The sequence below is a fragment of the Centrocercus urophasianus genome, unplaced genomic scaffold, assembly GCF_019232065.1.
Source record: "Centrocercus urophasianus isolate 14NV4802_14NV808 unplaced genomic scaffold, USGS_Curo_1.0 seq_10, whole genome shotgun sequence".
In the NCBI taxonomy this organism is placed as follows: Eukaryota; Metazoa; Chordata; class Aves; order Galliformes; family Phasianidae; genus Centrocercus; species Centrocercus urophasianus.
The window spans coordinates 52,607,104-52,633,717 of NW_024884142.1; the positions used below are offsets into that span (position 1 = coordinate 52,607,104).

The window sequence follows — 26,614 nt, forward strand, 5'->3', positions numbered from 1 at the left end:
AAGGTTCTCTTCCAACCCAAACTATCCTATGATTCTATGAAATATGATGGATCAAATCCTGTGCCATAAATCTACACTGCTAATTATTTATAAGATCATATATTTCTGTCTGTACATCAGCATCTTCTGTTATTTTCCTAATGTTGATTTATGCAAGCCTTTCCAACACCAATGCCAGCACATTCACGTCCAAGGAATAAGAGTAATGAGTATTCACCAACAGGTGAATTCTGAATGGTACTTAGGTGCTAGATCTAAAAATAAAGATGTATCAAATGATTATTAAAGAATTTTAAAAAAAGAAAAATTTATGTAACATCTCTCCACTAACACATATGAATGAATGTGCATGGTCAGACTAGTTGCTTATCCCCCTGCTCTGAGAGGAATGGTAGGATGATTCTTTGTCGAGCTTCTAACAGTACATAAATTGTAACACATATTAACCTGCTAGGCTTCATGCATTAATCTCCTAATGAAATCCTACATCTTTGTCTTGCAGAAGGTCAGGTCAGGTCAGATAATTGCTACTGTTTGACTGAAACCTAGTAAACAGGCTAAACATTATACTTTGAAGGTAAAGTGCTCTTATAGAGCTGCTTATCAGTTTTATCCAGCAGGTTAATGTAATCAGGATACTCCTGATAACCAGACAGTTCAGAATGAAAGGTTATTCCAAAACAAAGTGTTGTAACGATATTGCTGTAACCTTCAGTTTAGGACATCAGGACATAATCCCTTACAAAAACTTTCCAGCAAGGCACACGAACATGTGAAAATGCTGAACTTCAGTGACTATATCTGTTTGCCTGTTGTGTTGTTTAGCTGGTTTTCCCTTTTATCTAAATACAAGTTCCTACAAAGCAAACCTAAAAAGAAATAGATCAGCATTTTCATAGAATGAGCTCCGTATCGCATTAAAAAAAAAAAAAAAAAAAAAGTTACAAAAACAATTATTTAGAAGTAGAAAGAGAAGATAGGCTTTTTAATTTATTTGTTTACCTGAAGCCCCGGTTGCTCCCAGAACAGCGGAACAGAACCTCTGATCTGCACAAAGGAAGAGACATCGTCGTCCAAGTAAATTGTCTGCAAAAATAAAACAAATGGAAGGAGTTCTCCAATTAGAGCTATCCGTCTGTGACTCCTTCATCAAATGTGTTTGAGACCTGAACACAAAGGGTGAAAAAAGTAAACAGCATATCTCACCGTATCCCCTTACTGCTCAGCCACTTTTCCATGGTCTCACAGGCACTGGAACAAAGTACAACGTATTCGCTTTCATGTACTCACAGCAGATTCAGTTCATTACTCACCAGAAATAAGAGAGAATTTAAAACAGTACCACTGGCAAGGCAGAAGGAATCTTTCATCCACGACAAAGATGGATTTGACCTACTGGTGCGGAAACTCAGGAAGACCAGGACATGCTCTCCCTCTGTCTCTCTCACAAAATTTAACTGCAAAATGTCATTGCTCCCTGTGACTGATGATGAGTAATGTCAGGTGTGGGACAGGCTTATCCCATGCTTTATTTATTATTTCTTATTTCACTGCATGTCATGCTTTGTCAATGTTCAAATAAATCTCAGTGAAACCAACAACTTTGCTACTCCCATTCCAGGACACAGCGAACAGTGCGTTATCTATTTCTCTTCAAGAGGGTTTACAACCAGAGGCTCCAAACTATCCATTGCATTCCCAGACCGGACCTCAGACTCCTGCTGCATATCTGTTATGATCACTGCTACCTAACTGATTTCTAATCAAATTCATATGAAATACAAACATTGACTTCCCCAGTTAGCTTCCCCCTCCACCAGCTTCGAGGCAAAGCTCACATTATACATTACCTCAGCACAAAAGGTACTATCTTCAGTCAGGGTATGACCACAGAGCAACTGTGTGAAACCCAGCTCTTTCCCCAGCCTATTCTTAGCAGCAGAATCCTGGCTGTTTTCCACGTGTGACACATGATACACATCTCTGTTATCTCATGCATCACAACAAGCCTTTTGCAGCCTTGCAGAGGAATGGTATCCATACAGGTCACTCAGGTAGCTGCTTCTCTAACTGCATCGTATCATCTAGCACAACTGCTGCCAGCTGGCTGCTAGCCTCCAAAATAGAAAAGAGCGTGAAAATGAATTACCATACTGCTTCAATGTGGTTTTTTTGCTTTTCGATTTGCCACTAGATGTTCCAGTTGGGTGGATCAGGTGAAGCATCTTACCTGAACCTTGACCCTGCCACCAATGTACAGTTTTTAGTTCCACGTGCAGAAAGAAGCATACATCCGAGAGGCAGGTATTTCCATATTCTGTCATCAGTTTTATTTAGACAACTTTTACAATATTTTTGTAGTGCCCTCGAAATTATCCCCATTTCGTTAAGACGAAAGATTTAAGCAGCCAAGGACACAAAGTCCATGTTTGAATGATGGCTAGTTCTGACACACGGCAAAATGGTATGCTTTTAGCCTTAAACCAATAAACTAAGTGCTCTTTCATGTTGTATTCACCCTAGTACCACTCCAGGAAAAAAGCACAGGTACTTCATATTAGTATGTTGGTGATTGAAGCCCCTTTGCAAGGTCTACCTCAGCTTCAGAAAACATGCACTTCCAGTCAAGTTTTCTAAATGTTGCCCATAACTGAGTGCAAGAACTAATTACCATAGCAACACATCCATGTACCTTTCTTTACAATTCTGTGCTCAGAAGAAATCACAGAAACAAAGAACCAGCTTCAAAGGAGTCCAGCTCCTAGCTCCACAATAATCCCACAGTTGGACTGCAGGAAGAGTGAGCAGGCCCACCTTCTTCCTCTTCATTTCCTGAGACAGGCTGTCAAAGATGAGTCAGAGACTTTTAAACACCCAATCATCTTTTTGCACGCAGCCAAGGACCCAGAGGATCCACTCTGAAGTAAGTAAATTTGTATTGCTCCACTGACAGACTTGGTATTATTCTGATTCATACTAACCAAGGGTTCCTGAATCTATGAAAAGAAGAGTCAAGACTGGACCACCCCAAAATTTGACAAGAACAATCAGTGATGAGATGAGCTGAAATAAAACATTAACATTTGGTAACGATGATTACAGACAAAGCATCACATAAAGTACAATCTGTCTACTCAAACAACTTACTGCAGAGGACCTGTTTTCCTGCAATCTCCTGGAGCATCCCAATTTACATAACTAACAGAAAACTTCACAGTTGCAAGTATCTCTTTGGTTAGTTCTTTTTAAAACATCTCAGCTGCAAATTCTCTAGATTCACTGATTAGAAAAATAATAATTTTAACTTTAATAGCTGCAGTTTAACATCTTCCTAAGCTACAGTTTAAATAGCAAGTATTCCACCACAGTTTATAGACCCTGCACGTACAACTTACCTTCTTTATGCCAAATACAGTAGAAAAATACTGACCAAACATTTCTGCCTTTCTGCACTGACAGAATTTTTATTTGCTCATATTTCCATCTACCAGTGATTTGATGTTGTAAGAGTTAACAGATGTTTGCTCATATTATTATTTACATTTTCTATTCACTGTTGCCTTCTCTATTTTCTGCTCTACTAAGCTGTCATTTGGAGAACTGAAACAAAAAAACACGTTCAAAAAACTATTTGTGGATCATTCCTGTCATCAAACGTGATGCCCATAGCCTGATATGATGATCTTTTGTCAGGATGAGGACAAATATTGAACTCGCCTATGCTGATAAGGCATTTTAAACAAGTTGGTATTTTTATGCACATTGTCACATAGCTTTCAGAAATTCAAATGAGGTTTTTGAACTGGGAGCATGGCCTCTTCAGTACAGGTCACTCACAAGAAAGTTCTCCACATTAGCACTTTTTATTATTTTTTTTTTTTTTTTTTTTTTTTTTTGCTTTGCTTTTTAGTTACAGAGCTTGGTATTCTGTTCTCTAGAGCAATTCTGTGGTCTTTCACAATCCTCTCAGCTCATTCTCGTGACCCAAATGAATCTAAAATTATTTTCTTCAAAGCTGCCAGTGAATTGGAAAAAGACCTCATTTTTTTTTTAATGAATGAGAGGGCAACTCCAGTTACTGACAGTCACTCCTTCCTAAACAGACTGTAACAAATTTACTAGGCATTACAACCGAGTAAACTTTCTCTAAATTTCAGCAGTATTCATTGCCATTCATTATTCACCACTATGACCCATGATCTTGACATTGCCTTCTCCCATGCACATCCCTTGACCTTAACAATAACAGTGACAAGAACCTTCCTACCAGCAGGCCTCTTAAGTGAGCAGCTTCAAAAACAGAGACTAAGACGACTTCCCAGATCAGAAATGAATGTAATCTTAACACCTATACACACTATCATAAGATACATTACCTAACTTTACTTAAGTAAGCACTGGTGAAATTACAATTGTAAATTGTTAAAATTACAATTACAAACAAAAAACTCCAACTTTGCTGCTTATGCAATTCCAGCATTTAGTAATGGATAGGTACTGAATTTCTTTTCTCATATTCTTTCAAGTCTGGATCATTTTTTGTTCACAGTGTGATGTTTTCTACAAGCACATATCTGTCCTGCTTTTTTTGTCATTCTGGTGTTGACTTGGTTGCCCTGTGTCCTAATAGACCCATTTCTCTTCTTCTAAGGCAGTGCACGAAAGATGACCAGTACAAGATAAAAGGCTGTTCCTTTTTTAAACAGTCATTTATTTCCAGAATTTATCTGTCCTCTGTTTAACTCATGGACAAGGAACACATCCAAGACCACAAAGACCACATGTTCCTCTAACTGTGCAACAATTGTCAGCCGCATTTTGGATAATGCTTTGCTGTTAGGGTTGATACGTACTGCTAATGCTATGATGACTTTGTCTTTGGGCTTCAGAGAACTAACCTGTTGTGGAGCCTTACCTCCATAATGACAGCATGATGTTGACTACTTGTCCCAAGGAGAACATTCATTCCTATCAAATTTTCAAAACATCCAAGGATGACTGCTTGATTCTCAAAAGGCCTGGCCATAAAACAATCCAAACTATTTAGCTGAATGGATTCTGAGATATATTTTCAAGTTTCCAATCAGACAACATAATAGCAACTGGATACTTACACTACATCGAGGACCTTTTTGCCTTGTTAATAAATACATCTCCTGTCCTCTGATATCTGGTGTTAGAAATTGTCATGGGTTTATTTTGACTCCTGCTTAGCTTCTTTTTGTGGTTACTTTCTCCAGCTCTGGGATCAAGGGTGATAGTGGTGACAGCTCAAGAGGGCAACAATCTCATGCTTTCTCTTTGGTTGCATACAGCCAGACCTTGACCCTCCAATCCAAGGACCTCTCCTGGTATACAGCAAAAGTTGGTGTACAGGTACTGCTTATTGGCTTTGAGCAAGAAACAAGCTCCTACTTCAACTAGCTGGTGTTCTAATCCCAGCATGCTTCTCCCATTTATCACTTAGTGAATAATTTATTCACTAAACTCTACCCCCTGCTCAGCTTCATTAGAAGGAAATAATTATCCAGTCACAACTTTCAATGATAAAATTAATCATGTACTCAAGAAACTCACACACAGTTCATGATGAAATGGATTCCAACGTGGCTTTTTTCTGGGATCTCCATCTCTGTCACACCACTCACAAAAAGCACAGATAACAGATGGTCTAAACCTACCTCTCCAGGACTCCTTTTAAGTCAGACCAACAGGACACAATAACATACTCGCCAAAATAATCCTCTCTGTCCTGCCTGTGGCCACAGTAAGACTGTATCCAGAAAATAAATTAACCACATGATTGCATCCATTCCTAGCCTGGAGAGCTATCCAACATGCCCAGGAGATATTGTGAAATAGGGATCATTTTTCTTCATTGGTGTCCAATATTTTTTCTTAAACTGGAATAAAGGGAACATCAATCCAAATTCATGGCATTTCCTTCTAATGCTTTGTCAAGGTTTCCATATTAGACACTTCTCTGAACAGTTCCATGAAAGGGAAAACAATTGAAACCATTTGTTTATCTTGGGTAAATCAGAGTTTTTCCCCTAAGTAATATGCTAAGACGTTAAGAGTTCACCCTCAATCTGTGGAGAATATTTGGGGCAGGAGCTGAAATGTAAGCAGTGACGAGAACACAAACTAAATGAGGAAAACATGCTTTCTTCTCAATGTTATCAGCAGAGAAGAACTAAAAGAATGTGATACAGCCTCAGCTTCAGCAGATTGCTAGGCCAGGTAGAAAGGGTGATGAGGAAGGAGAAAAGCAAACAAAGCAAACTTTGCTCTCAGCAGGTGTCTATCAAACAGATATGAACAAAGTGAAAATGTATCATTTAAACTATCACTGGAAAATTGACTGATTTAAAAATTTACTTGAGGATTAATTGCAACTCTGCAATTAGAAAGGGTATGTCAATATATTAGAAAAAAAAAAAAAAAAACTAGCAGCAAATTTGGAAGTACACATTAGAGAGATTTCAAAAAAGCCCTCATTTTTCTCTCCTTTGTGTGTTATTTTTGCTTGCCAATCCTACTATTTTTTATTTTTCCTTTATAAAGATGCAAGCCAAATTATCAAATATTCAAAAACCAACTTTTTTGTTGATTCCTGGTTTGGTTTTTTTGCTTGTTTGTTTGTTTTGGTTTGGGTTTTTTTGTGCATGCGTGCGTGTGTGTGTTTTTGAAAAGCAAAAGTAAATGAGATATTTAGCTTTTCCCCACTTCTTCTCAAACACCATGAGTCACAGCAGTTCAGTGAGCCCACAAAAATGACTCATTGCAGAGCTAAAATGCCACAAGGCTAGCACAGTGGGAGAAACAAGCATACCATCCATGCATAAAAGAGCTGCCTGGAGATAAAACTAAATGTTTCTCCCTCTTCTAAAAACAGAAAAATGTTAGAAGCAACTCCTATCAAGGGGGGAAAAGTCCTGGCTTTTCAAAATCCTAGGGTGCTACTTATCCATGAAAGCACAGAGCAAGCATGCCATTAAACCAGAAAGGCTGCAGCAAATGGAAACAAAATGTTATTCAGCCAAGATATTACCTCATAGGAGATTAGTCAGTAGTCTACTATGAAAGTAAGAGAGAGTTTTTTCTTGGACTCTTCCTTCCTAACAGTAAGTGGATGCCAGCTTGAACTGGATCTCAGGCATCTCAGTGGTTAGCCCAGTTCTGCTTTTTTAGGATGCTCATTTTGGTAGAACTAGTGTTTATCACCATTAGCAACAGCAAACTTCTTTTCTTCTTTAAAAACAAAAACATAATCCTTTAAAATTGCAAGTTCTTGTTATAATTTTCAACCTACTTGAGCCTGTTGCCCTGCAACTATTTTACTCTTGCTCTTTTGCTTAACCTATTGCAAAACTATCAAAAGCTTCAGCCCTCCCACTTCACAGCAACCCCTGGATACCGGAACAAAGCACAGCAGCTCCTGCGAAGAACTTGCCCTGGCCCAAGCCAAGGGAAGCATTAGTAACCAACTGCTGTTTTGCAGCTCACCAGGAGCCAATCCCCAGGCTTTCTGCTGAGATGCAAAGGCAATCTTATTTTTCATGCTAATAATTTGCAACAAAATCTACTTCAAACATATAATTAAATAGAAGAGTAACTTTTGACCCAACCAGTGAGCAGAACAGCAGTATTCCCTATAATTAGACAACTGTTAACTGTAGAGCCATGAATGTGAGACCAATTTGAAAGAAAGCTGACAACCTTCTAACATTTCCTTTGTGTTTCAGCAAGAGAATACTCTTCAAATCATGAGTAACATACTTTGCATGAATGCTCATGAGAAGGCACTCAACTAAAAGAGTAGACCAAGTCATTACATAAAATGGCATATGTCCTTCTTTCTTTTTCCAAGTCCTAGAGGAAAATTCCACTTTTCAGGGAGCAGACCTAACTGCATTACTCAATGCACTGACAAGCTTTCTAGAAAGTTGTACATGCTGCAGGATCTGACTTGCAGTTTCTGTGAATCAGAGGTACAAAAGATAATTACTAGCAGAGGATTCACAGGCTGAATTTAGAGGTCCAAGCACTGCAGTAAAAGGCCAAATTGGACTGGGTCCTGGGCAGTCTGATCTAGTGCATCAGAAGGTTGGGACTGGATGATATTTAAGGTTCCTTCCAATCCAAGCCATTCTGTGATTCTACAATCCAATAAGCATAACTTAAAGTCACAGAACAGTTTGGGCTGGAAAGGACCTTAAAGTTCCAACCTCACTGCAACGGGAACCACTAGGTCAGATTGCACACGGCCCCATCCAACCAGACCTTGAACACTTCCAGGGATGGGGAATTCACAGATCCTCTGGACAACCTGTTCCAGTGCCTCACATGCTCTGAGTGAATAATTTCTTCTTTAAGTCTAATCTAATCTTTTTCAGCTTAAAGTCATTATCCAAAGGCTTTGATAAAGCTTTCTAGTAAGCCCCCTTTAGGTAGTGAAAGGCTGCACAACCAGCACAGTCAGCTTCAGGCTGAGCAATCCCAACTCTCAGTTTGTCTACACAGCAGATGTGCTTCAGCCCCCTAGGCCAGGCTACGAAAAATGTAGGCAAACTGGGAAAAAAAGAGATATAAGCAAAGAGCCATCCACATCCCGAATAAGAACTTTAACCACTGAGCAGAAAGTTATGTGTGCAATACTGCGCACGTTATGAGAATTTCAGGGGGATTAAACATCACAGGAAGACCAGGTAATACCAGTTTGTGACTCCTCCAGGCTCTTCAGCTAAGCAACGCAGTACTGTCACATCTAAGGTAGCTCTACATGTGTACTTAAGCAGAATCAGGGGAAGAGCTTAAAGGTGTAACATCAAGGCAACATCTTAAAGGATTGCTGGATTTTAGGCAAACAGGTGTCAGAATGTATGCCTACAACATGCAGTGGGGTAACATAATTGACAGAACTGAGTAAGTTGCAACACTCACACAATGCCAATGTCACGAGGAAATACAGCGCTCAAGAATAGATGCTTGTGAGGTGGGACACCATCTTGAGTAGCCAAGCATAGTCTTACAGCTATAAATCTTCTGGAAAAGGTGAAGGCAAAGCTAGAAACTCAACTATGTCATGCACAGGAGTGTCACCAGTCTTCCCTTCTGAAAATCATCTAAGTAATCTATTTTCATTGTACCTGAATATACATATAGAGATGCATATGTACATACAGATAAACATACTATGCTACATACATTATTTTACAAAGATGTCCAAAAGACACTGAAAACAAGTAAGTTTTATGAATGGATCCTTGTTCTTTGTGAGAACTACTACCAGCCCATATATCTATTCCACTTATAGAGACATCCATTTCTGTATTTTAAGTATGATATTTCTGACTCCTAGTAATTTCAGTTTTGATTCAACAAGGAAAGCACTCATTTCAGCTGGTAAAGATTTCAGATTCTTCAGGGTCCAATGCTTTTTCTTAATTTTCAAAGTAGCAAGCACAGTAAAACCAACAGGCTGCTATTTTGCTTTGCTGTGTCAATCAAATGAGCCTGTTGAATGTACTTCACTCGTACATTTCCTCTCAGCATCAATTGTAAATAAGGTTTCTACTACATATTTACAAAAGCTGTATTATCTGTCTCTCACTGGAGAGAAAGCCCCATAAAGCAAAGGGGCATGTAAAGTCTCTTCCAAAATGAGTTGCATTGGAATTTGCCTAAATGTGAGAAGATTGTGTTTTTGCTTTGTTCTCTTTACTACTCAAAGATGACTTGACTACTAGTGACCACAGTTCCTTTGCTAGACAGTTTCCTTCTGACTAGCATGATATATTTCAGCAGTAGGAGTTCCTCTTCACCATAGTACAGCAATAATCTTAATACCTACCCTTTTATAAATGTCCTCACTGTGAATGAGGCATAGGCCCTGTGAGGCAGGAAATTAGTAATTCACCTTCATTTAAAGCTGAAAAACTTACTGCAGAAAGAGATGACTAAAATTCAAAGCAAGTAGGAGTAACTTTACATGCCAATACATGCATTCAGAGAAATTTATTTTCTCCTATTCTCCTATTTCTAGGAGTCTTTGTCAAGAGCCAGAAGCAAACATCAGCTGAAAATCACTTGCAGCATCCCTAACAGAATCCTTTTACTTCAGTGCAGTACTATTTATGGCACTATAGTGCAGGAGACTTTCAATGGCTGTTCCAGGAAACCTGGCAGTGGGGACTACCAGAGGTACTTTAAAAGAGTGAAAGAAAGAAAGTATACAGACTTTTGCTTTATAATAACTCAAAGTAGTTATCTGGTATGGTAATTACGATGACTTTAAGATTACTTTAAAACATATGCAGAATGCATTAAGAAAACAATATTTATTCTGAAATAGATTTTAAAACATCCTTTTGTTTAGTATTTGTACACAGGCCTCATGACTAATGCTAAGTAAGCTGCATGCAATAAATACCTTCTTGTTAAACATGCTGGTTTCACACGAATTAGCACACAGAGCTCGCCGTGTCTTTCAAAAACCAATGTCTGTACTTCACCACAGTATCAAATGGCCATGACTTTCATATTCAGGAAAAAAAAAAATAATCAAAAGTATGGAAAAAAACAGAAATGCAAAAAAAAAAAAAAAAAAGATTGTAAAGAAACATGTAACGGCTGAGAAAGAATAAATAGATCCGTTGTGGAATAATATTTAAATATTCATTGAAAAAACTTGCTGAACTCCTTTAATTCATGAAAACTCTGCCCCAGTTACAGTAGGCGACTGAATTATTCAAGGCTATCAGATACATTCACTTACCTGCTCTGTCTCAACAAAGTTAGACACATGTCCATCATCATTGACCCCTCGAATGTGAAACCGGGCACCAGCAGCTCGCTCACAGCTGATCCGAGAGATAAGGCAGGCTTTTGCCTTCTTGTGGGAAGCATAAACAGTGCGAATATCCACTACACCACAGATCACTTTCAGCAACCAGTCTGAACAGTTCACCTGGTAGTGTTTGAAGGGAACATGCAATAGCTGGTTCCTGCAAAGTTCAACAACATACATAACTGTTACTCAATAAAGTAAGGCAGGCATGGATCCCATCACTCAACAATCACTAATTTAGGCAATTTATATTTTGTGACCTCTTTTCTGTTGCAGTTTCACCTTATCTAAAATGAAGAAATATCAGGAGAAAATCCTTGTGTACTAACATGGTAAAAAAAAAGCATCTCGAATTTTAATAGTATGCTACTGTCACATGTACTCTGCCCCTCTGGCTTATAAATTCAGGTGCAAATGTTGCTTCTTCTAGCTCAAGAAATACATAAATATTGAGCAGTATTTTTCTTAAATTACAGTGCTGTTAAACTAATTACTTTTTGAACAGTGATGCCTAGACCTTAACAAACGTTACAGGATGAAGGTCCATTTTAAATCCCAGCAAGATTTTCAGGAAAACTCCAAGCAGAAACTGGACCTGTAAGTCAATGGAGATGTCACAAAAAGTGCTATTAAAATTTAGAAGAATGGGTGTTTTAACCTTCAATTTATTTTAAGACCAACAACCCAAGAAACCTATCATGCCTGGTTAGCAGTGATGCTAGTCTCCTCTATTGTGACCTTTTCCTCATTCCATTTTTCAAAATGTGACTTTTATCACAGATGAAGGCAGAGAAAATCCCTCACATGATCATTTATTGCTCCACAGCAGATCTCTTCAAGAATTGTTACATCTACAGAAAAACCCTGAAGGATTATATTTCTGGAGTACAACATCTCTCTGAATAGTTGCAAGACAATCTTACATTTTTTAACTGATATGCAACTGAAAAAACTCCAAAACAATTTGAGGTATATCCCTTCCACCTTCTTTTCTTAGCTCTACTCAAAGAGGTAGTTTGAGTGAGGGCTCAGGCAAATTCCAGTACTTTTTTTGTTGTTGTTGCAGTTCAATTAACAAATGAGTTGCATGGCTTTTAATTAAGCTTGTCTGAAGCTTTTTTAACATTTCCCATATCACATAAATGCCTCAAGGTAAATTTTCTTTGGAGCATTTTTTTGTGCTAAATGTGATGTCGTCACCATTCATCATTGTTCTACATGTTCATTGTTCTACATTGTTCATGAAGGGGTTCTACATTGGAACCCCTTCATGAGCTACCACTGGATTAGCCAGAAACAGGAAAGGATATTCAGAAGGTTCAAACACCTATTTTCCAAGAGCTTCAAAAGATGATACAGGTAAAAAAAGGTTACTTTAAAAGTTTTTATATATACATATATATATATATGTATATTTCTTTTTTAAATGAGGAGATACTGCCACCTTTGGAGTTTCTACACTGGAACACAGCTCATTTGTGTATTGTATCAGACTTGACATGCTTAGAGAGATTTTTGAGCTTTTCTGATTTTGCATGATTAGGAAAGTCGAAAGCAAGTTTTACATATCTCCCTTCTGAGCGAAAATGGCAACTCTAACCTTTATAATTTGAAATAACATAATAGCTAGAAAGGCTATTCAGACTGAATGAACTGCTCTCTCATGTTTATCAGCCACTAGGAATTGTTTTGCCTATTTTATATTCACCTACTTCAAGCCACAAGGCGTACTGAGGCCACAACCTCATTTATCTCCAGTACAACTATGTTTCCTATATATCTTTCCGTGTAAAACAAACAAAAAAAACAAAATCATAAACAAACACTGCCAGAATTTGTAAAGAAAGTCTTTCTTATTGTGAACCCACCTAACTGATACAAAACCCAACACTTTTGTTTTCCTTTCCACTCAATTGATATTTTCAACAAGAAATACTTGTACTTTGTTTTATAGGCACAGTTAGGATTGAAGAGCAATGGATCACTGGAGTCTCCTGTGCAACATTTACACTGAGATGCAAACATATTAATATTGATGTTTTCAACACAAAAACTAGGGCACTTATTGAAGGATTAAACTACAGTCTCTAAACTCATACATTTTTAAGACGTATAAGATATGTCAGCACAGATGACGTGATTTATGAAAAGTTCAAACAGAAGTTAATGTCAGACAAATGTTAAAGCAAATTATTACTGCAGGGGAAACTATTCGTAACTTGCAGAGGAGGATTTCTGTAGTGTGAACAATAAACCTTATTTCTGCTGTGCTTTTAAGACATTTCCAGATATTAGAATTGCATTTCACTATCAGATTAATTTTAATTAAATGAAAGTTACTTTCTTGACCCTGCTTTACAATGAATTCACTAAGGCCACAGGTCATGTAAAAGGATGTGACAATGAAAGGTGGCACATCTGGAACACACGTGTTCATTTGTTGCTGAGGATGTTTGACCTGTAACATACAGATGGGGCTGACAGTAGACTTGGGTACAAACATGCAGTACTAACCAGAAGAACCAGTTACCGGATTCATAGAGGTTATCACCCTGCTTCTGAGCTCGCACAGTCAGGTCAAAGTTTGAGCCTGCATTAGGCCAGGAGAAATAGAACATCCCAGAGTTCAGTATTTTCCTCAAGGCAGTTACACGCTCCTCTTCCTTTGTTTCTTCCTGGAGAGGACAGAAATCTGTTGCAGTAATTTTGTAAACTTCAGCGTCCAGGATTTTTCCCACCGACGTACAGCCCGTCACCAGGACCAGAAAGTGCAGCCGAGTGTTACCTAGAAGGCGATAGTTACAGAAGTGTTACAGAAGGACACAGCTATTTCGTTTCCTTCCATCATGTGTAATGCTGACAGGGCTCCAGCAGAGGACAGCACCTTTGCTTCAGGAAAGAAAAGCAAACCACAAGCACATCATCCATGTCCATTTGCATTTCTGAGTTCCTTTTGACTGTAGTAAATGAGTAAAATTGCATAATAATCCTCAATATTTATACATATCCACCCTCTTCTGTACCAGATTAAATTTCCCCCTCTTAGTTCATGAAGTGCAATGAGCTATCTGTCACATCACTACTCAAAAAGAAGTTTCATCCCCCGGAGAACATACATTTTTCACTGGATTTGAATCAAGGAAAGATAGAACACTGGTCATTTGTCAGATTAAGGACATTCTTTGCTGCAGGTTTTTCAAAAGAATTCAGAATTTTAAAGTTACTGAGCCTACAAAGGTTTCTGCTGAAGCTGGCTGTGTTCAACTGTTCAGAATGATTCTGTATTACCAGTTCTCAAGATTTACTTCTTTTGGATCAACAAAACAGAGTGTACACTATTAGATGACACCCTCAAACACTGTTAGAAATTATTCTATCTCTCACAGTTGTGTAGGGGCTGAGACCATGAATCAGCTGAACTCAAGGGCCCCAAAACTCAAGGATAAATTTTGACGCTCTTTAGTACACAGAGCAATTTCAACCTCTCTAAAATGTTCACCCTCTCTAAAATGATAAAGTAATTAAGCAGCAGCGTAACAATTGTTCTGAAAATGCTGGTTCTGCCTGGAAGAAACTCATTCATTTAAATTGGCCTCTTATGGAGGCAACGTCATCCTACTAAATAAGATTAGTAAGAAAAGGTAGAAGCCAAGGTAAGCCAAGATTTACTGCTCTGCTAAAGCAGAAACAACAGCTGACCTGCTAATAGCCTGTCACCGGGCCCTATTTAGCTAAGAGTTTGGTGACAATCTGGCACAGCAAAGTTTCAAACAGCAAAAGTAAACACTTTAGAATCAGAATAGTTCAGGTTGAAAAAGACCTTAAAAATCATCAAGTCCAACCACAACTGAAGCATACTACCCTAACTCTAACAACCCTCCGCTAAATCATGTCCCTGAGCGCCGCATCCAAATGGATTTTAAACACATCCAGGGATGGTGACTCAACCAGCTCCCTAGGGAGCCTATTCCAGTGCTTAACAAGCCTTTCTGTAAAGAAGTGTTTCCTGATATCCAACCTAAACTTACCCTGGTGCAACTTGAGGCCATTTCACCTTTCAGATATTGGAAGAGAGGAATAAGGTCTCCCCTCAGCCTCCTTTCCCCCAGACTAAACAGCCCCAGTTCCTTCAGTCTCTCCTCGTAGGGCAAATTCTCCAAGCCCTTCACAAGCCTTGTTGCCCTTCTTTGGACCTCCTCCAGCACCTCAGTGTCCTTTCTATACTGAGGTGCCCAAAACTGAACACAGTACTCGATGTGAGGTCTCACCAGTACCAAGTACAGGGGCAGGATTACTTCCCTAGTTCTGCTCACCACAGCATTCCTGATACAAGCCAGGATGTCGTTGGCCTTCTTGGCAACCTGGGCACACTGCTGGCTCATATTCAGCTGACTGTCCATCAGTTCACCAAGGTCCCTGTCTGTCAGGCAGCTTTCCAGCCACTCCTCCCCAAGTCTGTAGAGTTGCCTGGGGTCGTTGTGACCACAACTACAGGACCCAACCAACTTAGCAGGACTGCTCTTTAACTGTCCATAGTGGCCCGGCATTCAGAAATGCAGACAAGTTCCTTTGCAACAACTGGCTTGTTCCTGCAATGTCAGCAGAGCCCTTGCTTTCAGATCACTGGTAAGCCACAAAAACTGGAGTTGGAGCTGGCTTTCAGCAGGGCTACAGTATTTGTGTAGGCACAGGGGACTGAGATGGCAGGACAAGGTGGGAGATAGGATTTTATTCATTCTGCTGTGTTCTGCTGACTTCAGTATTGCATAAAGGCCAGCGTAGGTGGTATTTACTAAAAAGAAAAACAAACAACTGTTCATCACATTTCTTTCTGTAACAAGGGTATGCTGTGTTCTCCTCCTTGAGTGTTCTACAGCACATTTTCTGCACTTTTGTAGACAACGCTGTAGGGGAGGACTACAAATACTTGTAATTTGAAAGTTTATTAATTCTTTGCACATGAATGTGAATAGTTATAGAAGATTAAGAGTAGAAGATGACATCAGTTATCACCATGGTAGTTTATACCCAACTAAAATCTGATTTGCAACCTCCAGAAGAACCAAGGGTCAGCTGTCTTGCAGGAAAGCTGATAGCTTCTGTGACTTTGGTAAAACTCTGCAATGCTAATCAGCTCAGAGTGAACTCAATTCATGACAATTTGAAAGCAGTGCATAGAAACGCTGTTAATATACGCCTTACTATCAATCAGTTTCAGACATAGAAAATAATTAGTGACAGGCTCAGAGAGCTGGCTGGCTCAGATGCTGAGGCAAGGAGTACAAGCACTGCCCCAGTCTTCAGCAACCTTTCCCAGAGTGCCTGGGGCACTCTGCACTGTCTGGGTGAGGAAGATCCTTACCTGATGTTGCCTGATGGGTGTGCCACTCTTGTCTCCTTGCAATATCCTAATGACAGTGCTCACGCCTGTGCCCTGCCCTATCCTCACCCACAGCACGGATGTAGCCACAGGGTTTGGAGCATCAAGAGGGCTCTGAGCAACCCCTCACATTCCTAGAGCCTCACGCAACAAAATTAAGGCTACCAAAAGATTATACAGCTATTCACCTCTCAATTATGTCTCCGTTAAAATCTAAGAAATTATTCACCACTAAGCTATGCAGCTATACACAGCAGAACACATGTTTCTCCACGTTTCCCTCATTGACAGGAATATCAGTTTTTATTTGGGAATCTCTTCTTTCAATCCCAAATCTATTTGCTCACATTGTCTTGACCTCACGTCTCTCTTTTGATGCAGGCTGCTTACGATTTTAAATAAAATGATTACTACATTGATCAAGCTTGTGATGGAAATGATAACTGAGCTACCTGCACTTGATCTTTTAGTTAGGCATTTTCTCAGCTTGAAAATGCCAATTCAAAGGAAAAAAACATAAGTGTTACATCTCCAAATAGTACCACATTTGGCAGAAGCCTAACATTACCAGCCACAGGACACTTCTGCTTGTTTGTCAGTCGCTGACACTTAACCACTTAACATGGAAACAGATGTACCAAGCACAAACACACTGCTAGAAATTGCTTTGATTGCTTCCCTCAGGACAGATGTTGCTGTTACTGGCGCATGCAACTTTTATAAAAACCAAATTTTAAATTGACTTTCTCCATTTCTAAGACTTGCAGATGCTACGTCCTTTGGTAACTGTTCATTTGGTGGAAGAAAAATAACATTTTTAGCTGACAGGAATTTACTCAGAGGTTCTTTTTGTTCCTCCGCAATTTATTTTTATTATCCAGCAATTCCTACAAAAGAATGTGAGAAGCTGCATTCCTGGCTTCCTAAACCCTCCCCCACAGAAAATCTCCTGTTCTCAACACAACTTAGAATTTCTGACAGTACAGGCATTTGTGAAGCCACAGCATGAGAAAGTGAGGATTTTTTTTTTAATGAAATTGTTTTTGCTGAGCTAACTATGAAAATACCACAGTGCTAATGAAATAGAGAAAGCTGAAACACAGACATTCCTTAAAACAGCCATAACTACATTAGTTCCTGCAGCTTTAACTTTTCAACCACAGCTCACTATCATTTCCAATACTGTAATTATAATAAAAATATTGTTACTTTTTTTAAAATTTGCAGTGAAACAGTTCCTATGCAAATAGCATTTAAAGTACCGTGCTAGACAGGTCACCACAAAAATATATCATACAGTCCAGTCAAATCCACCTGGCAGCAGCATTATGAAGCACACTATGAGGCTACTGCCTTTGAAACAAGCTTAACAGTGTTCAGAGTATTTATATTTGTTCTGATCAAAACATCTATAGCTAAATGGATTAAAAAAAAAAAAAAAAAAAAAAAAAACGAAAACAAGCAACACCTAAAGTCAATAAATGAGCAGTCAAGCCAAAACCAAAGTTATGTCCTCTCTGGAGGTCCTTGCACATCTGGAATAGGAGAACAAAGTCCAGTCTTATTTCTTAAAATAGGAGCCCACAGCTGTTGTCACACACACAACAAAAAAAAAAAAAGAGTAACTGGTAGAGATACAATGGGAGGAAAATTACACTAGTTTGTCCTTGATGTCAGTGCACCCTGCAGTAACAGAAAGTATGCTGCATTCAGCTGGCAGCTGCAAAGTGAATGATAAATGGGACCAGCACTAAGGTTCATTAAAAGCATCCCAGAAAACAGCAAACTTCTTTCCTATGGTGTGATCGGGGCTCCAGGTCTGGCACTCACCCTTCATTCTGTATCCATAGCCACATCAGCTTGCTCGGCCCTCACAACAAGGAAGTCTTTTCTTTCTTTCTTTCTTTCTTTTCTCTTCTAAAGTTTCACAAATAATGTGGTGTACAATCCTACTTTGAGAGCAGCCATAAGGAGAAGGATTTGGGGCAGCCATTTGAAGAAAAATTCAACATGAGCCAGCAATGTGCACTTGCAGCCCAGAAGGGCAACCGCATCCTCGGTTGCATCAATAGAGGTGTGACCAGCAGGTCAAGGGAGGTAATTCTGTTCCTCTACTCTGACTCATGAGACTCCATGTTGAGCACTGTGTCCAGCCAACACAAGGACACGGACCCAGAGGGTCCAGAGGAGGGCCACAAAGATAATCAGAGGAATGGAGCACCTCCCCTGCGAGGGAAGTAGGAGGTTGGGGCTATTCATCGTGGAGAAGAGAAGGCTTCAGGGAGACCTTATAGTGGCCTTTCAGTACCTGGAGTGGGCATAGAGGAAAACCGGGGAGGAACTTTTTATAAGGGTAGGTAGCAACAGGATGAGGGGAAATGGCTTTAAATTGGAAGAGGGTACATTTAGACTAGATATTAGGAGGAAAGTCTTTACTGGGAGGGTGGTGAGACACTGGATAGATGAGCCCAGAGAGGCTGTGGATGTCCCCTCCCTGGAAGCATTCAAAGACCAAGCTGGATAGGGCTCTGAGCAACCTGGTCTAGAGGGAGGTGTCCCTGCCCAAAGCAGGGGGGTTGGAACTAGATGTTCTTAAAGGTCCTTACCAACCCAAACCATCCTATGAAAGTGATTCAAGAACATTAAGAACTGCAATAGAATATCACAAATGTAGAAATCTCTAATTTCCTCACATTTTTTTTCTCTGAATAAACATTTGAGTGAAAAGTGAAGTGTTTCTTACGAGATCATTATTTTGCCCCATTACAACTATAAATCATCACAATAGTCTGTAAAGAACCCTTTAGAAGAAATGTTAGAAATGCATTGTTCCCAGCAATATGTGCTGAATGCCCTATTCATTAAGTTGTACCAGATAGGCAGAGGAGGAAGAACTTTCTGGCAGAGAAACAAGACAAAAATAACTTCTGTTCCTATTTGTTTTTTAAAAGCTCTTGTGAAGCCAACTACTTTAATGGAATTTCAGCAAGCCTGCTGCAGGAAATGCAGTTCTGGTACGTCACACCTATAATGAGCTGCAGTTTCTGTATTTAACCTGTCTCCTTGACTCATGACAGTTGTTTCCCCTGTATTCTGTGGGATGACTTCAGAGGTGCCTGTTAGGTGATACTGTTTAAAGAAGGCAATATTCAATTCTGACTTTGTCCTTTTAACTTAAATATTCCACATAAAATCACCTTTTAAAAATGAATTCAGTCCAGTTTTTGATCACTCTCCATTCCAATATTCATGCTATTTCCTCATATTCCCTCAGCACGTTCCACTTCCACAGCATTTTATCTCCTCACATAGCTCTACTTCACTTTATAGTCTACTAAAAAAAAAAGTCAAAGGTATTATTGCCTCTCATCTTTCTTCAAAATTAGCAATAGAGTGTAGCAGATGATCTGGTTCTAAGCAGCTAGCTGAATACCTCCAGTGAAATCTGTATCAGAATCACAAAAAGAAATTAAGTTTTTCAAATGATGTTTTTAGCCTCAAAGATGTTCTTTTACTTCTAAACACAATTATATATTAGGAAATGTACTTTGTTGACCTCTTTGCCTTTGAAAATTCTTCCTTTAGGCTGTCAAACAAACACACTGCATGTACAAGCATAAGAGTATATACAGACAAATGATGTCAGAGCGCCTCCCTAAATACAGCAGCTGTACTAAACTACGTAAACTACATGACGATGATGTCAGAACACTAACTTTATATGCACCCTCCTTCCTGACATCACAACATCTAAACCAAACACTGCAAAACCAGCTCATTGCTGAAAATGTATTTGCTGCAGCAAGATCTTTTTTGGTAGCAAAGTCTTGGATGAGATACAGCTCAGAAACACAGTACAATTCATTCTGCTGCCATCTATGTCACAAAAGAAAGCAGAACTTAGTGAGTCATGTTAACAGACAGAAGTACATAGAAGTGAATGTTATCACTGATGGGAAACATTAACTTTGTGAGTCAGCTTCACATATTTCATCTTTTTTTTTTTTAAAAGCATGATCTACTCTGGCAGGCATACAATATGATTTATTTGGATTCCTAAGTAACGATATTTACAGATTAATTAAAGTGCTCAGAGATATCTTTTCATGTCTTGAAAGAATCTCCCCTTCTGCTCTACAGATAGACTCTTTTAATATCCCAGTGGAATGCACTTTTTAAAATATTTTCAGTTAATTTATTACTTATGATCTACACATTTTCAACAGTAAGCAAAAAAAAAAAAAGTGACATTCCTGATCACTGATGGGCAGTGAGGAGCTGGCCAATTATGCTCATGTTTGCAGTTGCAGATATTTTAAAAAAAAAAGTTACATTGCATGCTTTTCTAGTGTTAATCTTTTATATAAGTGAAAGCTAAAGGGATGAAGGCATACTTACACATCAAATGGAAAATATGAGACAGGAAAAAAAAAGGGCTACCTTTTTACTGAAATAGCAGGTGGAATAGCAGGCAGGCAATCCTCTTTGCTTTTTGAAACACGCTTAGCAGCAGACAATGTTTGCTTACCTTTGCTTACCATTACAACATGACCCTCCTGACTTTTCACTCAATCACAATTAGGAGTTGGCCTCCAGTATGAACCTTTTTTAATCCAATTACCAACAAAATTTTTAACAGTGCTTTCCAAAGGAAATCCTGTACCAGTACTTGTAATTTAACACTAGAACAAGACAAAGGAGCAGTGATAGAGCTTAGAGAGGAAAAGCCTCACACTTTACAGGCGTTGAAGCAGATGTTCAAGAAGTAAGGACACGGGGAGCACAGAAATAAAAAGGAGAAAATAAGGTTGAGTGTATTTTATACCCCAGCTGAAATTAATTTCTTTCTAATATGAAGCCAGATAAGAAACTTTTAATGAAAGATATGAAGTTTTTAATATGAAACCAGATACATTTAGTTTCCATCATGTACAAGAAACTCATCTGTAACCTGAAGAGCTTGACCACATTCCTTTACTATTACAGCAGGTTTAATTAGACTCCTATGAGGAAAAACAGGTCCAAGTGCCAAGAAAAAAAACAATCACAAGCCCTCCATTTTTAATTGCATTAACAAATGGATATAAGTCTTTATAAAAATGCATAATTAATTCCACAAGAAACGCAACAAACAAAAAGCCCGCATTCATTTGAAGAGCCTAGACAGACACAGAGTTTTAAATGCTGACACATAAATCTTTTGGATTGCAGCCACCTCTTCTGATCAATCCCACATCACATTCCAAGAGCCATAAAATGGCAAGTGAACTACAAAAAGATACACTTTATGTACTGATTTAAATAAGGCAGTGCTCATGTCACTGTTGTCTTTGACAGATTCCTTGATCAAGCACCAAGATGTATGGAAATCAATACTGTCATCCCCTCAAGTCAAAAGTAAGGCTTACGTTAAGAAGACCATGGGAGCAAAGCTTATGCTGTATTCCTTAATGAGCACAGATAGGGTTGGAACTGTACAATGCTTTAATATCATCAAGCTTTTGTTTTAATGCATCCTATTCATCAGTAGACGTGAATTCTGCTTTGCAAAATACTGTTACCTTCAAATCAATTACAGAAGTCCTCTTCCTAAAACATGCTGTTTCCATTAAAATTCCTGTGGCAGTATAATAGCAAGTCCTGTGCTAAATCAAGATTCCCAAACTGTACCAAAATTGAAAGTAGTGATAATAAATATTCCTTACATTACTACCAATATTAGTTAAAAGCCTGAAGTTAAAGGCTTGCTTCTAAAAATCTTTATCCATAACAATTTCCCAATTAAAGGCAATTGGGCATTACAGAAAGGATAGGGCTGTAGGACTGCAGTCTCAAATAATCATAATTTTTTACTGTTTAAATACAAACCTTCATAAATAAAAAATAAAAAAATAAGAAAACAGAATTTGCCTTGAAGAAATGTGGTAGAAAAAAAAAAAAAAAGACAATCATCTTCAGGCAGTTAAAACAGACAAAACAAAACAAAACAAAAAAATCCAAAATTCTTGGGCTATCACTTAACAGTATGCTTTTGGCACAGCATAAAAAAGAAGCAGAGCTTTTCCAGACTACAGATAACAGACTGCAATTAGCTTTCACATGCTAAGTGGAGAACTTGAGCCATTTGGCACTACAGCATGCCAGTGTTGTCTGGACATTTTTATAATCTCAATCATACAGACAGTCACTTACCAGATTTAAGCTGAAGCTCTCCTAAACAGCCATAAGCATCCATGAGTTTTTCATATTGTCCTTTAATTGCATCCTTTTCTTCTGGAGCTGAGGAGCAAAATGAAAGACAGCAAACCTTAATTTTTGGTTCTCATCACATTTTAAGATTGCTATAGTCTACAGCAATCCACCCCTGTTGATCTCATTCAGAAAGCAAAACCACACAGACAGCCCTAAAACCTTGTAAGAGCACAGTCATTAAAAAGAGATGGGACAAAAGTGCACAGCCTTTCCACATGCCATCTTAAAAGAAAGAAAGGGGCACTCTGCCCTTCTAGAAAATATGATCATTAGTAATGCTCTAGTTCTACAGTGGAGGTGTTAGCAGATGCCACATCAGTTTCAGAATTCATAAAGGAACGTATAGGCACATTTGAACTTCACACTGTTCTGAACTAACAGCAAAAGAAAAACCCAAACACGATTGTCTGAACATAAGCTAAAATACAATCTACCTTTTTTGACATACAAAAAGAGATGGATTCTGTTTCCAGATTCTGGCAGTCTAATTTCTAACAGAATTGGGATTTTTTTATAGGAGATAAGGGAGATAACACAATTCAATGCAGACACACATCAGATGTTGATTTCAAGAGAAACTGAGCTTATACCTTAATAGAAAAAGAATTAGCTGTTTAAAAAGAAATAAATAAGAGAATCAGATACTGTTGCTAGACTTGTGTATTTCTGCATTAATTGATCCCAATGGGCACAAGCATTAAGCCAGAACATGGTCAAACATGTCCCTGATACCTTAATGCAAAGATAATTTCCTAAACCAGCAGGTACATATTTCCCAACGAGGAGCAAACAGCCTCCTGAATGAGTAAAACAGTAACCCTCAAATGCCCATTTACTTCTTGACCACGGATGAACAGATACATGGCACTTTCAGAAGTTAGCTAATACTTCAAAATCTTCTGCTACTAGTAACCTTCAGCAATTGAAAAAAGAATCTAAAACCTTCTGGCCTAACAAGGACAAACTGAGCTGCCTGCGATGGATGACAGAAGGAAAAGAAGCAGACTTTTCTTTATAAACCTGAAGATGCAAGGAGCTCAGAGAGAAGCATGGGAAACTCTTCCATTTGCACAATTCCTGTAAATTCCTGAAGAGGCAACTCTTACGAACAAAATCAAAACATATTTATCTCAGTTTTAGCATGACACAAATAAGGAAAAATTGTTAATTTTTTTCTGAATTCTATTTTTGCCACCAGACTTTCACAATGTATCTATTTTGCTTGCTTACAAACACTGAGTGAATCACAAGAAAGCAGTAAAATGTTGATACCACAAACACCAATGAAATAAAATGTAAGAAATAAAAAGAATAAAGAGATTTCTTTTGGGTAATGTGAATCTCTAGGCAGCAACAGTCCAAGTATTCTGTTATAGTACTTGTTTAGGGCTGGGCCCCTCAAAACAAAAACCAAACAAAAAACACCAAAGCAAACTTATGCAAAAATTAAAACAAACAAACAAACAAACAAACAAAAGTTTAGGTAGAATATACCAATGTTATATATATATATATATATATGAATATATGTATGTATATCATAAAATCACAGAATCCTTAGGTTCAAAGGGACCTTTAAAGGCCATCCAGTTCAACTCCCCTGCAACGAACAGGGACACCACAGCTACATCAGGTTGTCCAGAGCCTGATCCAGCCTCACCTTGAGAGCCTCCAGAGACGGGGCATCAAACACACCTCTAGGCAACCTGTTCAAGTGCCTCACCATCCCCACTGCAAGCGACTTTTTCCTTATATTTAACCTAAATCTACCCTCTTTAAGCATGAAGCCATTTCCCCCTATTCTATTGCACAGACCCTGAAAAAGAGTCTGCCCCCTTCCTTTCTGTAGCTCCCCTTTACGTATTGAAAGGCTGCCATCAGACCACCTCAGAGCCTTCTCTTCTCTGAACAGCCCCAGCTCTTTCTAAACAGTGTTAAGCCTTCCTCATGTATTAAAGAAGAGAAAAAAAGTTTAGAAAATTGATGTCTCACTTCACATCATCTCTAGTATCTAGGAAGAAGCAGCAACAACACACTGGTATCCTCTTAACTTTCTTCTCTGCCTTAGAACTTGGTTTTTGTTACGTTTAAAAGAAAAAAGGAAAAAACATGAAATTCTTACTCTAAATATTCTACCTTCAGAAAGAAAGAGGGAGTGGCAGAAATAAGGAGAAATTCTGATCTCAGACTGAGGCAGAACCTTACAACTTGCAAGCAAGGCACATCCTGGAAGGACTTAAGCAGCGCAATACTAACAGTGAGAAGCACCCGGCTGTAACACATACAGAAGCCACGGAAGTTTCCTAGGCAGTGGCAGCAGCCATCAGCTCCTGGCATGGGACATCTCCATGTGCACAGACCTGGGCTTTGCCAACAGCAGTAGAGGAACACTCTTGCTTCTGGGCAGACCATAAGACTGAACATTTGCCAGCATGGCAGCAGCAGCTGGGGTTTCAGAATCAAAGGAGCCACCTAAAATTGAGGAGCACCTCCAACACAAAGCTGCAGGAGGATGCTGGGCTGTGCTGCCTCTCTTTCTCACCAGAAAACAACTTCCCCAAAACTTCTATCATACAGCAGATTCTGATACTTATTCTAGAAGACATTTAGATTCATTAAACCAAAGCAGGGACAAAATGCTTCTTCCCTGACCAGCTCCATGCACTCTGGATACAGCTCGCTCCTCAGGCCAAGAAGAAACAAACCCAGCCAACACATCTGTGCCATATGAACACATAAGCTGGGAGGCCAGAGTATTGTAGTGTGTGGAGACCAAATTTTTGTGAGGAAAAGCATCTATTTGTTATAGATACTGCAGGCTCCTATCCCACTGCACTCCCCGGCTTTATTCTGAGACAATGCCATGCTGCTTGAGATAGGGACCTGCTGTCCCAAAGAAACTGATACAATGAAAGGATGACCAGAGTGTGACTTTACAAGGACACTGCAGAGTGTCTGAGTCAATTTCATATCTTATTACTAGAAATAATTATTTGTAAACCTTCAACATTTCTTATTGACATCTCACCACCAAACCTTATATTAAGACTATTGGCAAGCAATGTGAGGACACAAAAGGGTTGGAAAGCAAGCAACTTGAAAAAAAAAGAAACAAAAAACAAAGTGCTATTGGATAAAGAGCAGAGCTAAAGGGAAAAATTACTACAGAATTCTAAAGTACTGCTGATATGCAGGGCGAATATAAAACACATAGAACAAGATTGAATAATATTGTAAATACCATCTTAGTAGAAACATTTGACAGCCAGCTACATCCAAATGCACAGCACTTTCCTAATGAGTAACACGACAATCATTGCCGTGTTTTCCACTTAAAGTTCTTCATGTCCGAGTTTTTATTGTGTAAGAGCTTTCTCAAAGCTCTGAAATGCAGAAGCTGTAAGTGCTGTCTACTTTAAAATCTAGGATGAAGAATGGGCGTGTAACTACATTCTGCCCACAAGTAAAATCCTTTCTTTCTCAAGAAAGGTGGAAAATATAGGTATATACATATAGTTAATAAAAGGAGGTGCAAAATATATGTATATACATATAGTTAATAAAAGGAGGTGCTACAGAAGCTGATGAAATTCACCATGAGGTTGTGTTTCTTGGGGAACAAGCTGACTTTCCCAAACACACAGTGCATTTGTTTGCTGTTTAACAATAGCTTCAGGTAGCAGAGAGTACATCTAGTAATTATCAAACTCCTCTAAAGCTTCCCAGTAGTATTTTTTAGCAATCTATCCTTCCACTAAACATATAATTGAGTACCCACCCTTCTGCACTAATTACAACTGTGTTGTGTGTTCGTAAGAGCTTTATAGAATTGCACACTGCATGCATTCCTCACGATCTTTAATACTGTTTAGAAGATTCTGATGTACATAATATGTAAGGTTAGCACGTTAGCTGAAATTCTCAACTCTCGTGAAACAAGTGGGGCGCAATAATTCAACAAAACCAAATTATAATAAATTCTATCAAAAGTGAGCTATTTCAAAGCAGAAAATATTTCAGAGCCATGCAAAAAAAAGACATACTACTATCCAAGTGTGACTTCCTGCTTACAAAAGCTGCACATTTGATGTAATGTCTAGCAGCAATTGGCCAGGTGCACGCAGCTTCCT

At 38.7% G+C, this 26,614-nt stretch overlaps 1 protein-coding gene across 5 annotated transcripts in view; it reads right to left on the bottom strand.

The window, feature by feature from the left end:
- Nucleotides 1-26,614, bottom strand: part of SYNJ2 (synaptojanin 2) — a 68,377-nt gene that overhangs the window by 34,271 nt on the left and 7,492 nt on the right. For 4 of the 5 annotated variants that reach the window (XM_042813208.1, XM_042813199.1, XM_042813192.1 and 1 more), the window contains exons 2-5: nt 22,425-22,511; nt 13,367-13,637; nt 10,781-11,009; nt 1,003-1,086 (exon numbers count right to left, since the gene is read on the bottom strand). In XM_042813208.1, coding sequence (XP_042669142.1) covers nt 1,003-1,086; nt 10,781-11,009; nt 13,367-13,637; nt 22,425-22,467 — 627 coding nt within the window. In that variant the 5' untranslated portion in view covers nt 22,468-22,511. Of the gene's footprint in view, nt 1-1,002; nt 1,087-10,780; nt 11,010-13,366; nt 13,638-22,424; nt 22,512-26,614 lie in introns of those variants that run through there. The other variant, XM_042813226.1, reaches the window with a different exon arrangement.